This window comes from Lissotriton helveticus, chromosome 9, assembly GCF_964261635.1.
Source record: "Lissotriton helveticus chromosome 9, aLisHel1.1, whole genome shotgun sequence".
Lineage (NCBI taxonomy): Eukaryota > Metazoa > Chordata > Amphibia > Caudata > Salamandridae > Lissotriton > Lissotriton helveticus.
This window is the reverse complement of record NC_136070.1, coordinates 550,440,362-550,456,467: the sequence shown is the minus strand read 5'-3', so window position 1 is coordinate 550,456,467 and position 16,106 is coordinate 550,440,362. Positions and strand designations below refer to the sequence as shown.

Sequence of the window (16,106 nt, the reverse complement as noted above, 5' to 3'; positions counted from 1 at the left end):
AAATCACAAAAGTGGCAAAAAATGGCGCAAAATCTTTTTTTCCTAATTAACTTTCCAGCGCTAAACTTGTTTAGGGCTGGAAACAACGTAAAAGTAATGCAAGCAACACATTATGCTGCTTCACATTACTCTGCGCCGTGGGGACGTGCCAAGGGTGGTGCATGGGCGTTCCCATGCACCACCCAAGCTTTTTCATGCTGAGCCCAATTCATAAAATTAGCATATTGGGTTTAGTGTGAGAAAACTGCGCTCTTTTTAACTAGGCACAATGAAGGAGAAATGCTTTCATTTCTCCTTCCTTTTCCGACTTTGCATGCATGTTGCACTGTGCAGCACGCATACAAACTGGGAAATGCTTTCCCTTGTGTCTAGCATCGTATTTTTTACAGGAAAGGTACCCTTCCTGTACAAAACCTATGCTACACTCATGCACACACCATAGTGCTACAGCTCTAAGGTGTGTGCATGGCGCACAACTGATGATATCAGCGCAAGGGAAAGGGGAGGAGAGAGCCATATCTTTACAAATATGGCACTCTGCTGCTCCCTCCCTGTCTCGCAATGCAGCATAGCCTCGCAGGGGGCTGCGTTGCGTTGCACAACTCAACTTTTTCATAAATCTTCCCTCCTGTGAGCAGAATGTTGTGCTTGCGTCATAGCACTAGCTTGCCAATACCACTGTTTTCCTCATGGTCTAAGTTTTAATCTACTGAAGCACAATTACTCACTGATAGCCCCTGTGGTGACGTCTAACACTCCTATGTTATAAGGCCTCACCCACCTTTCGATACTCTGCATTCCATACTGCCATAATATTGATGTGGTAGACATCATTGATGAAAGAATTCCTCTCACAATCCTGTTGGATTCGCCGGTTGAGCCATTTTAACCCCTTCCACGCGGGGTTAATTCCCCCGTGGTGCGGGCGGGCACGCGCGGTGCCGCAGTGCTCGTGACGAGCCCAGCTCATAATGCTGCACAGTGGAGCTGTGCTCATGACGAGCTGGGCTCGTCACGACTCCGCCTACTCCCATAGAACGACCGCACAGGCGGGTAATTAGCCACGCGTGGGAGGGCCACGGCAGTTATGACGAACTCATCTCGTCCTGAGCACAGCTCCACAGTGCCTCATGACGAGCTGAGCTCGTCATAAGCATGAAAGGTGTTAATGATCAGTGCTCTAGTTCATGTTTTCTCACAAATGTTACAGATTTGCTGATCTTTTGGCTCTGAACCCGCATCTTCGTTGTACAACAGTTTCTATTATCTTATCCTGGCACTACCCAGTGGCCCATAAACTGCATTACTTCCTCATCTCATCATAAAAAGTTTAAGTGAGGTTCCATTGATGTAATACAAGAATTTCACTGCCAACATACCAATGGTTGACAATTGTAGTGGGTGGAAGCAGAGTCATAAAAAAACGTATGGAAACACATTAACTCATGCAATGCCATCTGACCTCGAGTGCTTGGGTGGCTTTTATTTATACACTGGTGTCACGCCTGACATCATGGTGCAACAGTCCATTATGACATGGTCTTTGAGGGTCGAGTGGCTTGCTACATTCCTACCTAATCCATGTTAAGAGCCTCAATCTTTCTGTCTGATCTAGTTCAGAGCAAGCATCTTATCACTGGTTCACCAAGCATACTCCTGTAACCATTGCAATGGTTTTGAATTAGGTCTTATGATTTAGCATCCTCCACTACTACCTGGGAGTGTTCTATGAACTCTAGTGGGGGGTGCAGATTTTGGCACAACTGCTCAAGGCCTTTGAATGGGGTTTGAGGGCTGCAAGCTCACTAAATGAGTCTGACAGCAGGTTTGATCGAGGAGGAGCCCCTTGTCATTTCTTTTAAACAAGTTTTCTTTAGAGAGTGATCATTGTGCCACTTTTGTTTATTATAGCCTATGATTCATTTTTGAACATCATTTTGAACTTTGCATCCAAATGGTGGTTTCTGATTAATACTGCATTGTTTAGATTTTCTGCCATGTCATTACTCTCCCCAATTCTGTGAATTAACTCGTTTTTTCACGGGCACTGCTGTCTAATGTGACAACACTGCGTTGGTGTCAGCCGGAGTTTGGCCAAACAGCATGGTCGCCAGTAGTCTCTGTGTTGTGCACTGTGGCATGTTGCAAATTCTTGGAGAGTTATGGATAGACCATTCAACATTGTGCTTCGGTTAGACTCATATTCTGTTTAGCTTCATTAGAGTTCTCATCAGTCTTCCAACTGCTCATTTGGCTTAGGGCCATCAAAGGATTATTTTCTGGTGTTGCATACCCAGAAAGCTGAGTTATTCCTGAAAATCCGACCACTTGAAGGGTGATCTGTCAATAGTACGGTGGATAGTTGGTAACCCTAAGGCGCTAAGACTCTGCTCAAATTTGGAGAGTACCTGTTTGAATTGACTGAACTATCTAAGCAATGGGGAATTTTGTGCACAAGTTTATTAGGACCTGCATGTGTCTTGAATCCCGTAATAGGCGAAAATCTGTGCTGCAATTGACCCAATGACTTAGTGCATCCCACCCCTATCTTCAAAAATGCAGGCCGTTCTGCCCCTCCCAGCTTTTGCATCAGCAGCATTCACTTATGGTCTGATCCACTAATGTATCCATGACAAGAAATGGGCTTTCTGCATCAACTTAGCTTTAGTTTTGATGATTTCTTGGTGCCCTCGGTGTACTATACTGACTACATGGTGTTGAGGTGATTTTGCGATGATGAAGCTGTGCCCCCTCAGGACGATCCAACGTTTTGAGCAGCAGATCTTACTGCATAGTCTAAACAGAATTTGAAGGTGGGTTTGGCTCTTGTCATCTCTTTTTCGAGCACTGGTTAGGATTCCCAGGAGTTACATGAGATTGCTCTATGGCTTTCTGAACAATCTTGTCCTCTGAGGTTCATAGCTAAATGTCACTGATTGTAGGAAATTAGGTTACTGGTAGAGAGGGATGACACCCTTTTGAAGGAGCACCCTTAATTCGCGACAGGGTGAATAATGCGCAAACCCTAAATTAACCTTAATTAACCTGTGCATGGCACAAATGCAGCCAGGCTTAACTTAGAGGCAATGTGAAAACAATGTATGCAGAACTTCAAACAGTAATAAAGTGAAAACACAGCACAAAAAAGTCTCACATCAATTTAGAATATTAGAGTAACATTTTATAAATTATTTAATACCAAACCAACAAAAATCCAATAAGTAAAACTGAAGGTTTTGTGAAAATGTTGCTCTAAGAGGCAAAAAGCGCCAGCCACAGTTGACTGGTCATGATAGACTGGGTCCACATCACAGGATCAGGCCAACTGCAATGGAGCGCGGGGCAGATACAGGCTGGGCTCTGTCCCCTGCGAAAGTTCCTTGTGTCACACTGCACATGCCAGAATCAAGGAGCTGTCGACGAGGATCTGCGATGCTAGGTCCGGCATCGAGATATGTCATGCAGCGGTGGACTGATGAGCCATCAATGAGGACATGCGTCAAGCTGCAACTAGTCGATGAACTCTCGTTGAAGAGATGCAATGAGAAGTCCTGCATCCTCGTTGTTGAGAGAGCATACACAAACTTGTTGTCCATAAAGTAAAAATGAGTGCTGCCCCACTTGATAGCCAGTAATCCCCTCTCAATTTAAGAATATTTGTGCAATGTCTCCTTCAAGGCCTGGCTGGCGAAATCAATGGGTCGCACACCCAATCTTGTTGTTCATGCATCAGTACTACTCCTGAGCCCCATAGGGCTGGAGTCCAGTATGACCTTGCAGTTACAGTTTTGATCATGGTTGATTTCCTGCATGAGAGAGTCTTTGATAGTATGGAATGCTGATCGTTGAGTCCCAATGGGTTCTCGTTTTTGTCAGTGATCTCATGGGATCTGAGATTGTGGAAAGGTTAGGTACGAATCAAGCCATAATATTTTGCCATTTTAGAAAATCTCCCCTCCCCTGATACATAAGACCAATTTAGAAAATGCAAGTTCAGTTTCTTGCACTCTCATAAAGCAATGAGAGGTAAGAAGCAAACTGTAGTTCTTATCTCTGATAATTCTATATGTGTGCACGGATCACTGACAGAATATCGAGGACAAAAATACTGTGTGGACGGAATATTGTGTCACAAATATTGAGGATCAAAATATGTCCACATGATATTTTGGACTCGATATTTAGTCCAAAGACCCTTTCACACGGTAAAACAAAGTCTGAGGTATGGAAATAGAATATAATAGCTAAAATATCTCCTAACACAATATATTTTTGTAAATGATATGTAGTGCAGAATATTTCTGTCAGCTCATATATTTGTTAATCAAATTGTGACATTCATTCTAATAAACTATCGTCTACCTATGTAGTAATGCTAGCTCAGTGAAGCATTATTTCGTCTCATTTGCATCACAGCCTAACAACTCGTATCATGGCTAGAGCAAGAGCTTATGTCTTGACCTACAAACTTTTTTTCTCTCTCTCCCTGTTCCTTGCCATAGTATTTGCACTGTTTAACTTTCATGACTTTTGATTAATTTAAGAAGACACGTTCTACAAACTTACTCAGAGATGTTGTATCCAGCCCAATCCCAGAGAGTGCCATTCCGGTGAGGAAGCGGAAGATGCTGAAGGCGATGAAGTTTGGCGAGAAGGCAGTGCAGGTCCCAGTGACAGCCAACTGCAGGTAAGACCAGATCAAAATGGCTCTCCTCCCAAACCTAAGTGACAGTTAAAAGACCAAAACGATTATGCAACTGTAACCCATGGCACCATTCTATTGTTCTTCTGTACATACATGTAAGATGTAAATGCTGGACAACCAAAGCTCGGGGTGGTTAACTGACTTTCTAAGCAACTTATACCAGGTGGTAGGTGATCTCAAATCAAATCAAATCAACTTTATTGGATTTTAAGTCATAAAATTATAAACGCACAATAATAAAAAAAAAAAAGAATACATTTTTTCCGCTTCAGAGGTAGTGTAAAATACAAAAGAAGCGATTCATATAAACAAGCAGTATTACATTATTTTAAAAGATTATCCATTAATAAAAATAAAAATACGCAAACACCAGAACTTTATAACAGTATCACATAGGTGATCTATTCTTCAGCACAATAGGCCTTCTGTTGCCTTGGACCCAACTCCCAGTTATCTACTTCAGCAATCACTCAATGTATTGTGCATATTGAAACTAGCAGCTATGGAGTATGGAATTTCCGGTCCCACTTTTATAGTAAGTTTCCAGACAGGGGATTTAGATCACAATGTATAAGACCCGAAACTGGTTAGGGACAATACCTCTTTTTTGGCTATTTCAACTCCATATAGTAGATATAGTCTTTGTCTCAGGTGAGGCTCTTCTCAGCAGGTATTGAAGTTGGAGGACTCTAATTGTAGCACCCACAACACCAGCATAATCAAGTGTGAAGTTTTGCTCCCTCTGGCTGTCATTAGCCATTATAGATGTGTTGGAGGTGGGGAACAAATGAGCTGGCCTTTACTGAAAAGTTAATTTTACACTTGTAAACAACTTGCTGACTAGCCTCCCCCAGCCCACTATCAGCTCTGATGGCAATGCTCTGAGAACTATAATCTGTGATGGAAGGGCTCTGAGAAAAGATACTCCACCAAATGTTCACTACTTCATTTCAAAGCATTCCTTTCTCCATGTGCACCCTTCACGCACCATTTGCAACGATTGCTAGATAAATAACGAATAAGCAATAATGTTTGTAAATGCTATTTTTTAGTAGTGTAATTAAGAACGTTATTTTTCATATTTTATTATCCCAGTGTAATGTTTACAAATACATGTCCAATGATAGGCAATGTAACACAAAGTATACTCTCACTGAGTGGGAGTACTTCTCATCCAGTTTTGGTCGGTAGAGGGCATTTGTCTTTTTATGAAGGCCATATTGTCAGTCAGGATGTCAGAGACGCAAGTGCGTGATTATGTCATCACAGACCGGACACAGTCACCCCTCTGTTAAAGACTGGGACTGCAATTTTATTTATTTCAGTTCAAGATATCTTTATTTGATTTTTTAATAAAAATCATAAAAGCAAGTCACAGTACATCACAATTATGCAAAAACGCAGCATAAAAACTTAAAAAATTATTTCAAAATTTTGAATACAAAATGTTAAAAAATATAACTTCAGTTAGAGGATAAAATGCTACAGTAAAGTACAATAACTTAGCAATAAGCTGCCTCCAATGTCATTATCCCTCCACCAAATTTCCTGCTTTGCACGGCCATTTTAACGAAGCAGCAGACACTAAAGAAAATATCTATATTTCCTAACGCTCGAAGCTACATTAGGGCATACCTACATTTCTTAAAGGCAAGTGGCTTCAAGATATGCTTTAAACAGTGTTGGAAGAAAGGACGATAACATTTACAAAAAAACACAAGATGTACCAAAGACTGCTAAGCCTGCCCATCACATGCTGATATTCTGCTCTCCCAGGCCTTCGTCCCCTCATAAAAGCATGAAAGGGCCACATTTGGCCTGCTCTAACGCCTGAAAAAAAGGGACTTCTCCCACTGGTAGAGTTCCAAAGTTAGATAAAATGCCATATCTTCTGTGGAGAGTGGAATAAAATAATCACAAATTAAGTGCTTGCTGAAGACCTCCTGCATTCTTTGAGAGAGGCTTATCTCTTCGTGGAATCACTTTACCAGTCTCTTGTCTAGTTTGCTTAAGATGGCCAGGGCAGAGAACTTTTCAGAAAGACCAATTTCAGTGAGTGACTCACTGATGTATTTTAGCCAGGGAATTCTGAGCCCCTTATCTAACCTAAGACAATCTAAAGTAATATCTCTGTTAAAAGTTGCTTCTCTATTCGACCACATCCTCACAGAGACCAAGGGAGAGGCCAATTTAATTCTATCAAAGACATATTCAGATGTAGGGGCTGATTAGGATGACGGGACTTTCATTAATGGGACTACCTCACAGGCTGTCGGGGGTCCTGCCATAGGTATTAGGATGGGATCGCCACCACGGCATTCGCAATGCCTATGTTTTGTATTGTTGCTGGTGCTGCTGACTGCAGCACACGCCGCAGTACAAGAAGGGGACATGTCACCTATCCACGGGTCTGACAAGCTTCAAAAAGCGCCAGAAACAAAAACAGAAGACACAAGCACTGTTTTTAACCCTGACACCAGGAGTTAATTAATATAGTTTCTTTTTTCCCCCTGGTATTTAGTTTTAAATCACATACCACATTTAGTTGAGTTTTTTGCACTGTGCTCATCACTCAATTATTTCAGTGCTTTACAACTGATGGATTTGAGTATATCTTTTATAAGAGTAGTAATCTAAAACATCCCTGAGCTCCTCCCTCACAGTGAGGGTGTTGTAGCCTTTGGCTGCACTAGGTGTTGCAGCCAAGAGGAGAAATCACAGATGATGAAGCATGTCACTTCGGTGTGTGATGGGATTCCGTCCTTTTAAAGGACTCTCCTTATTCATGATTAGGAGCTTTTGCTTGTGTCTTCTGTTTTTGTTTCTGGTGCTTTTTGAAGCCTGTCAGACCCGAAGATATTTGTGTGTTTAGTAACAGTTCTTTAGGGAATTTATCCGCGCTGGTCTTAAAACTTCCCTTGGACCCTTTACTCCTGGTTTGTATTCTTTGACACTTCACATATCCCTGCACTATGTGGCAGGCACCATGAGGTGCCTGCCACATGGTGGAGGGATATGTAGGGAGGCACCATAGGTGCCCCCCACAACTCATAGCTGAGGGCAAGGCAGGAGGGGGGCCCAACTACGGGCCCTCAAACTCTCTTTCCACCTGCCTTTTCATTAGGGGTGGGTGGACATCTCCGTTCCGCCCACGGAATGTGCAGAGATTTGCCCTTTCGCCCTTGGGCAAAGAAGGCGGAGATTTTAAGCAAATCTCCGCACATTCGGGGGCGGAACGGAAGTTGGCCGCCCACCCGCCTCCCGCCCGCCCTATTAAATTATATTTAAAACACTAAAATGAAACTTAAATAAAACTTACCTTATTGCAACTGCATCCTCCCCCATCGCGGCTTCATCTGGAAACTGGGCATGCGTGGGAGCCTGCGCATGCGCAGTCCTGGCGAGGAATGCGCATACGCAGGCTCCCGCGCATGCTCAATTTTCAGATGAAGCCGCGATGGGGAAGGATGCCTGCCACATGGTGGAGGGATATGTAGGGAGGCACCATAGGTGCCCCCCACAACTCATAGCAGAGGGCAAGGCAGGAGGGGGGCCCAACTACGGGCCCTCAAACTCTCTTTCCACCTGCCTTTTCATTAGGGGTGGGCGGACATCTCCGTTCCGCCCACGGAATGTGCAGAGATTTGCCCTTCCGCCCTTGGGCAAAGAAGGCGGAGATTTTAAGCAAATCTCCACACATTCGGGGGCGGAACGGAAGTTGGCCGCCAACCCGCCTCCCGCCCGCCCTATTAAATTATATTTAAAACACTAAAATGAAACTTAAATAAAACTTACCTTATTGCGACCGCAACCTCCCCCATCGCGGCTTCATCTGGAAACTGGGCATGCGCGGGAGCCTGCACATGCGCAGTCCTGGCAAGGAATGCGCATACGCAGGCTCCCGCGCATGCTCAATTTTCAGATGAAGCCGCAATGGGGAAGGATATACAACAAGCACTCCCAGAGACATGCTGACTAAAAATAACTTAAATACATTAGTCACTATGCACCAGTTGGGAGTGACATCGGATACAAAGGGGAGCCAGGAAGCCAGTGATTCAGTTGAATTCCTTAGAGAACTAGGTATTGAACAGAGGAATATCAAAAGCAATTTTAAAGCTAAATCTAGGTTCATACCCAAAGGACCATTTGTTGTGGGGGACAGTTTTTATGAAACTGTGATTAGGGATTTGGACAAACTAAGAAGAACTGGAAATCACTCAGGATAATTAGGAAAAAAGAAATTCAACTTAAGTAGTGAAGAACAACAGGCAGTGACATCACCACAAGATCATTAAACCCCCAGACAAGGGCGGCAATATCGTCCTTCTAACAAAGGAACAATATATGGAAGAGGCACACAGATTATTGGACGATCCAGAAAATTATGTCAAGACATCCAGGGCAACATATAATGCAAGCATGGTAAAGTTTGAATCTATGCTCAGAATTTGGCGTAATGAAGGTCCTATATCTGAGGAAGAATATGGTTTCATAAAAGTAGATTATCCTCTGATACTGACTTTCTACTATTTGCCAAAGGTCCACAAGAATAAGGAAAACCACCGGGATGCCCAATAGTGTCATGAATGTGAGGTCTCTTGGAAAAGACATCCATATATGTGAACTACTTTCATTCCCCACTAGTAACAGACTTCATTCGTCTAACACAAGATATCCAATGGGAATCAGACTCCATCATGATTACCATGGATATAACCAGACTTTATACATGCATCTAGCATGATGAAGGGCTGATGACTATCGAGGATGCTCTAAAAAAGAGACCGTTACATTTTGTACAACATAACCAAATGCTTTTACAAATGGCCTCCTACTGTTAGTGCCTTGAGACCCTCTGGGTGAGTAGTGCGCTATATAAATGCTTTGATTGATTGATTGACTGTTTAAATACAACATATTTCTGTTTGCAGGGGATTTATACTGGCAGAAACAAGGAACGGCGATGGGCATGTGCTTCGCCCCCTGGTATGCAAATCTTTTTGTAGGCTGGTGGGAGAAGCACATGGCCTGGGCCAATAAGAACAAGCAGTGGGTGCAAAAGATCATAGTATGGACTAGGTACATAGAAGACCTTTTTATCATATGGCGAGGAACCAAAAGTGAAGCAGAAAAATATATCAGAGATCTGAATATCAATGAATTGAACTTGAACTTCACCTATGAGATAAGCACAGCAAATGTACCCTTCTTAGATCTTATGGTATTTGCCAACAACAATAGGCTCTCTACCAATATGTTTAGAAAGCCCACAGCCGGCAACACAATTCTGCACGAGGAAATCCAGCATCCAAGATGCCTCATTAATAGCATACCATTTGGCGAACTGCTAAGATCAAAACGAAATAGCACCCTGGAGGCAGACTTTGTGCAAACAGAAAATTAAACACTACTTAGAGTCAGGTAACGGGGATACACTGACAATAAAATTGATGCATGTCTGCCTTTCAAGCAGCCTTCGGAATGACTTACTCCCCTGGGCATCTTCCCTCATGTTCATATCTCATTTTGATGTGAGGATTGGTAGTGTTCTCTCAGCTTATATTGATTGTTATGAACTGATCTCCATGAGCTGTTGATTCTTTTTGTAAATATTGGTGTTATTATACCCAATTCACCTGTTTCCACTAGTTTATTTTTCAGGCTCCTTTCATAGTGTTTAAGCTTTAGCTAATTCTCAAACATTTAGAGCTTGAAAGAGGAAGATGGATGAGAAGATAATGGATTGGTAATGTATATCTCTCCTTATCCTGGTCTTCTTTGACACAGTTCTGGATGACTTCCTTCTGTGCATTTTATGGCGTCGAATGCAGACATGGATGTGTGCTTTAAATTATTTGAACCTCTTTTGAGGGTGGAATATGTGTATGGCTCCCAGGAAGGGCAGGTGTAGTGGCTAGACATTATTCATTGTTTTTTGTTTTCTTTGGAGGTTCGGGTAGGATAATTCTTTCTGTCAGACAAGGCATAATTGGACTGTGACTAGTAAACTTTGGAGTCAGATTATCAGTAAGTAACTGGCACACTTTTACCCACTGCATTCCCCTGTTGTAGCTTTAAGCAGCTTCAGGTATAGTATGCTTATGTATTATTATTTTTTTGGAAGAGTATACAGAAAATCTTTCAATTCATCTCATAGCATAGCAGCATATTTATCAGCAACACCTTTTACCTTTTTTAATTGTTCCACAACATAATTTGAAATATTGCATCAATCATATTCAGTTCATTCCATGATTTAGCAGCAAATTCACTACAGTGTCTTTATTTCAAAATGTTGCAAAGCATAGTTTAAAACACCATATTGAACAAGCTTGTCGAACCCTCTAACAATGTGGCAATTTGGTACCTAATCCCAATGGTCGCAGCACATGCAGTGGCTCATAGTACAGATTTAAAAATACTGCTTAGCATTGATTTAATTTCTTCTTCTTACTCATGATATAAACACTAACTCAGATACAGCCTCAGTTAACCTTCTATGCATTATAGTATTTCGATATAGAGTGAAGAAACACACATTGGTACATTATACCCTTTGACCCCTAATGTGGCTCCTGTTACTATTCAATGTTTGCAATGCCTTTCCACAGCTTCAGAAACTTACTGTATGAGTCCGACCACAGTGCATTACATTGCTCCAATTCCTTTAGTCTTAACATTTTAGACCTCCAGTGCTCAAATGTTGGTGCCAGCTCAGTTCTCCTGTTTTGGAGAATGGTCGACCTTAAATCTCTCTTCGCCTGGGCTGCTCCTTCATGTATCCCTTTAGACTTTACTTTTATGAGAAATATTAATTCAGCTGTAGAGACTTTGGCATTGCATGGGATATTTACCCTGTTTACAAAAAGGTGATAAGCTCAGCTGTTTTTCAGTTTATCGGTGCACCTGATGTGCCTTGTAAATCTGTTTGTTTCATAATGGTTTTCTTAGCACTGAGAGGAGGGAGGGAGCCTCTGTGCAGCTTTTTGCATTCAATCTCTTTCTCCACAGTCTTGGTCATCCCTCCTCCCAGAGGTTATCCCCTATAGATCATTGCAGTGACTTCTTGTGCTGCTCCAGGTGTTCTTTGTGCTGCTACCTCCAGCAGAGCACTCTGTGTTGGCCCTTTTAACTGACAGGGACTCTTGCAGCATCCCCGTAGTTTTCTTTCTTCAAATACCTTGGCAAATTACCCTACCATCTCTTAAGCTGCCTCCAAACAATCAAGGTCATTTCCCCAACAGGTTGGCTTTGCTAACTCTGGTCCCTCCGCTAAACAGTTTTGTAGGCATGGCTCAGTTCTGTTTTATATCTCTTTGAGGCTTGTTGTGTCAATGATATATTATGGCATGCAATACCCACCAATGCCATTTCACAGAGGACTTTGCACCAGGTTTATTTCCTGTGAAAAACTGGGTAAAGTAAATTCTTTCACAGGAAGTGATTTTCCAACTTTTTTATATTGTAACAGGAGCAACAACAGCACAGCTCCCAAGACACAACCTGTTCTTCCTCCTGCCCAGCTCATCTGTCCGTTCTGTAAAATCCAGAACCTTGGACACAGCAGTTGGAATTACAAAAGTAAACATGGCAAGCATGAGCAAACCCCATCAAATATTATGCAGTCTTAAAGGGACAGATACAATTATGATCATACAATGAATTCAATTACAAACCTACAATAAAATGCAAATACTATAACACATCACATCTTCTTCCCAAAAAACAAAAACAAAAATACTAAATACCACGCTCAAAACCAGACAACCTCTCGCGCAAACTCTTCTATTACGTCCCTCTACCTCCTTGGTATTACCTAAAACATCCCCACTCACATTTCTCCTATCCTACACTTTAGCTTCATCAGTCAAACCCAATCCATGAGACTCAGTTTCTGGACTCAACTCAGAAGGTAACACTAAATACCCATCATCATCACTGTCAGCCACACTTGGCCTTGCCATATCCAAAACGGTTGCATGTTCCTTCCTGTTGTCCACACTTGATCCATCTTTACACTCCATATCTCCATCCACAGAACTTACTATGTTCATGACATCCTCGAAATCCAGAACATGACTACTGGAGCCACCAACGTCTTGCAGAATACAACTTGCCATCACCCTTAAAGATAGCAATCCTTTTGAGATTCCACTCCTTTCGGTCACTGAGACGGACAGCATTGTGAAGAATGTCGACATCATGCAAAGGTTCAGAGAATTGACTATCGTCCTTCTTAACCAACCAAGGACACTTGACCCTCACCCAATCCCCCTTAGGACTAGCAGGACAAGCAGAACCTCTTTTGCAATCAAAAGCTTCTTTATACTTCCTATACTTCTCCACAATCCTCTCCCTCACTTCAGCCAAAGGAACCTTAAAATCTGTACTTTTTAGAAGCCACTTTGAATTACACTTAGTCCTGGCAGTTCTACCTCTTATGCCTTCAAAAGAGGACGCCACTAGAGTCTCATGAAAAGTTGTTCTGTACACCCAAACCACCTTGTGAACCTGTACCTCCCAATCTACACTCTTCTTTGTGCCATTTGGATGGCAGCTTTCAAAACTCTATTGAACCTCTCGATCATATCATTGCTGCTAGGATTGTACAGAGAGTTGGTCCTGTGTTCGACACCTACTCTTCGCTAAATTGGAAAACAAATTAAATGCCATTTTTGCTAGACGGCAAACCTTCATCGATAAAGGTGTCATTGATGAACCACAAAACTTCTTCAGAACTAACACTGTCCACTACCCTAACTTCCAGCCATCTAGAGAAGGTATCAATCATGAAAATAATATACTTGGATGGAGAACCAACTGGTCCTATGATGTCCACCGCCACAGTATGCCAAGGACTTCTGGGAATAATGGCCTCACACATATTAGGGCTCAGTGTTTTGAGGGACTTGTCTGCATTGACACACAAAAGACAATTTCTCACTAACCTTTCTGTATGTAAATCCATACAGGACCACCAAAGCCACTTTTTTGTCCTCTGCTTGGTCTTCACAATCCCCAAATGTCCTTCATGACACATTTTAATGACATCATCTCTTAAGGTACACGGAGGCACAACTCTCTCACCCCGGAAAACCATATCATAATTCACAGAAAGTTCAAACCTAATTTTCCCAAAATCTTTCCATTTTTCATCCGCACAGCACTTTTGAGGCCAACCATGCACAATGATGACAACGAGTTGCTGAAGCACAGCATCTGTGGTATACTCTTTTCTCCACACCTCTTCTTAGAAACTGAGAGCACTTTGGTCATGGATAAATGTAATGTGTAAGTCCTCCCACTCAACCCTACTATATTCCTGAATGGGTGATGGCACACGTGAAAATAAATCAGCGAACACATTGCTCTGCCCAGGCACGTACACCACAGTATAAATGAAATCATGAAAGCGCATGTATAACCTTGCTATTTTAGCCGATGTGTTGTAGAGTCCCAATGTGGTTAATAGTTTAACCAAAGGTTTGTGGTCACTGAGTATCGTACATGCTTTACCTCAAACAAATGATTGGATGTGCTCCAAAGCCCACACACACGCTAAGGTTTCCTTCTTGATAACTGAGAACTTTTCTTCCGATGGGGACAATGCATGTGATGCATATGCAATAATGGATTCCTTACCATCCTTGTCTATTTGTGAAAGGACAGCACCCAAACCTTTATTGCTGACATCCACAGTGACCACATTGTTAAAATCCGGAGCAAAACCCCTCCGAACCGGAGCTTTTGAAATTGCTTCTTTTATATTTGCAAACTCAGCTTCACACTCCTTTGTCCACACAAACTTTGCCTTGTTTTTGAGAAGTTGTTTTATATTGAAAACCCTAGTGGAGAATCCTTTTACAAATTTAGCATAGAACTCTACAAGGCCGAAAAATAATCAGAGTTTGTCCTTGTTAGAAGGATGTAGGGCATTCTGAACTGCTTTCATAAGTTTTGGTTTCATAGATACACCTTCACTGCACAGCACATAACCTAAATAAGTCACAGAGTGCACCACAAACTTACACTTCCCATGCTCCACAGTCAGCTCATTGCTCTCTAACACATTCAACACCTCTGCTAACACTTTATCATGTTCTTGCCTGTCTTTTCCAAAAAGAAGGATAGGATTCTGAAAACACTTTACTTTTGGATGTTTCCCAAACAACTGATACATCAGCCTCTGAAAGATTGCAGCAGCTGATGCCAGTCCAAAAGTCATCCTCTTGTAATGGAAACACCCCATGGGAGTGATAAAAGCTGTGCAAGGCTTACTTTCCTCGGCCAAGGAACCCTGATGATAGGCAGCAGATAAATCAATTGTGGAGAACCACTTTGCATCTTTTCCTAAAGCTAGCATTTCAGATCTCTTGGAAAGGGGAAATTTTTCGACAACTATATTGTTATTAACGTGAATAAGTCAATACAATCTGAAAACTATCTAGAAGCTTTAGATGGGCTCTACATGTAAAAAAGCACTTTTATCAAATGTATTGGGAATTTCTTTATTTTATTTTTTATTTATTTAAAACTTATAATGCGCGACAGCTACCCGCAATGGGTTTCCCGGCGCAAGGGATAGACTAAAGCAGAAAAGTGGACAACACAACAGCATTATTGACAGCTAGGACGGCAGGAAAACTATTGAAAAAGTAAAGTTTTCAATTTTTTGCGGAAGCAAAGCATGTTAGTCTCAGTTTTCAGAGCAACAGGCAGAGCATTCCAGGATTTGGGGCAAAGATGGGAGAAAGATCTTCCCCCATCTTCACAAGTTTGAATCTGGGAATGACAAAGTCACAGTTAGCCGAAGATCTTAATGTACGGCTAGGCCTGTACGATTGAACAAGACTCTGAAGATACAATGGGGCTGAGCCCTGCTTGATTTTAAAAAGGTAGCATAAGGCTTTAAATTTGATGCGGCTCGAGACCTTGAGCCAATGTAGATCTCGAAGAGCCTGAGTGGCCGAAGATCTCCTCGGGATGTTACATAAAAGTCGGGCCGATGAGTTTTGTACTACCTGTAGTTTATTTATGGTCGCAACATCGGCACCAAGGTAAAGGACGTTACCATAGTCCAGGCGAGATGTTACTACCGCCTGGACAACAGTTCTCCTGGTGGCATGAGGTAACATCCAGAGAATTTTCTGGAGCCATCTCAAGGTGGTAAAACAGATGGCAGCCACCTTGGTAGCCTGTTGCCTCATAGAGAGCTTGTCATCTATGAGGAATCCAAGGTTGCGGACCACAGAGACAGGTTGAGGAAGGGGACCCATAGCACAAGGCCAGTGTTGCGGGCTCCAAAGTTCTTTGTGTTTCCCCAGGATGACGATCTCGGTCTTGTCACCGTTTAGCTTGAGGAGATGCCTCTGCATCCACTCAGCCACATGTGACAATC

General features: G+C 42.3%; 1 protein-coding gene across 1 annotated transcript in view; it reads right to left on the bottom strand.

Annotated features, from left to right (window-relative positions):
- The window catches only part of LOC144781542 (solute carrier family 22 member 6-A-like), a 239,250-nt gene that overhangs the window by 160,759 nt on the left and 62,385 nt on the right, over window positions 1-16,106 (bottom strand). The window contains exon 3 of the mRNA XM_078660447.1: window positions 4,567-4,721. Within this exon, the coding sequence (XP_078516573.1) occupies window positions 4,567-4,721 (155 nt within the window). The remainder of the gene's footprint in view (window positions 1-4,566; window positions 4,722-16,106) is intronic.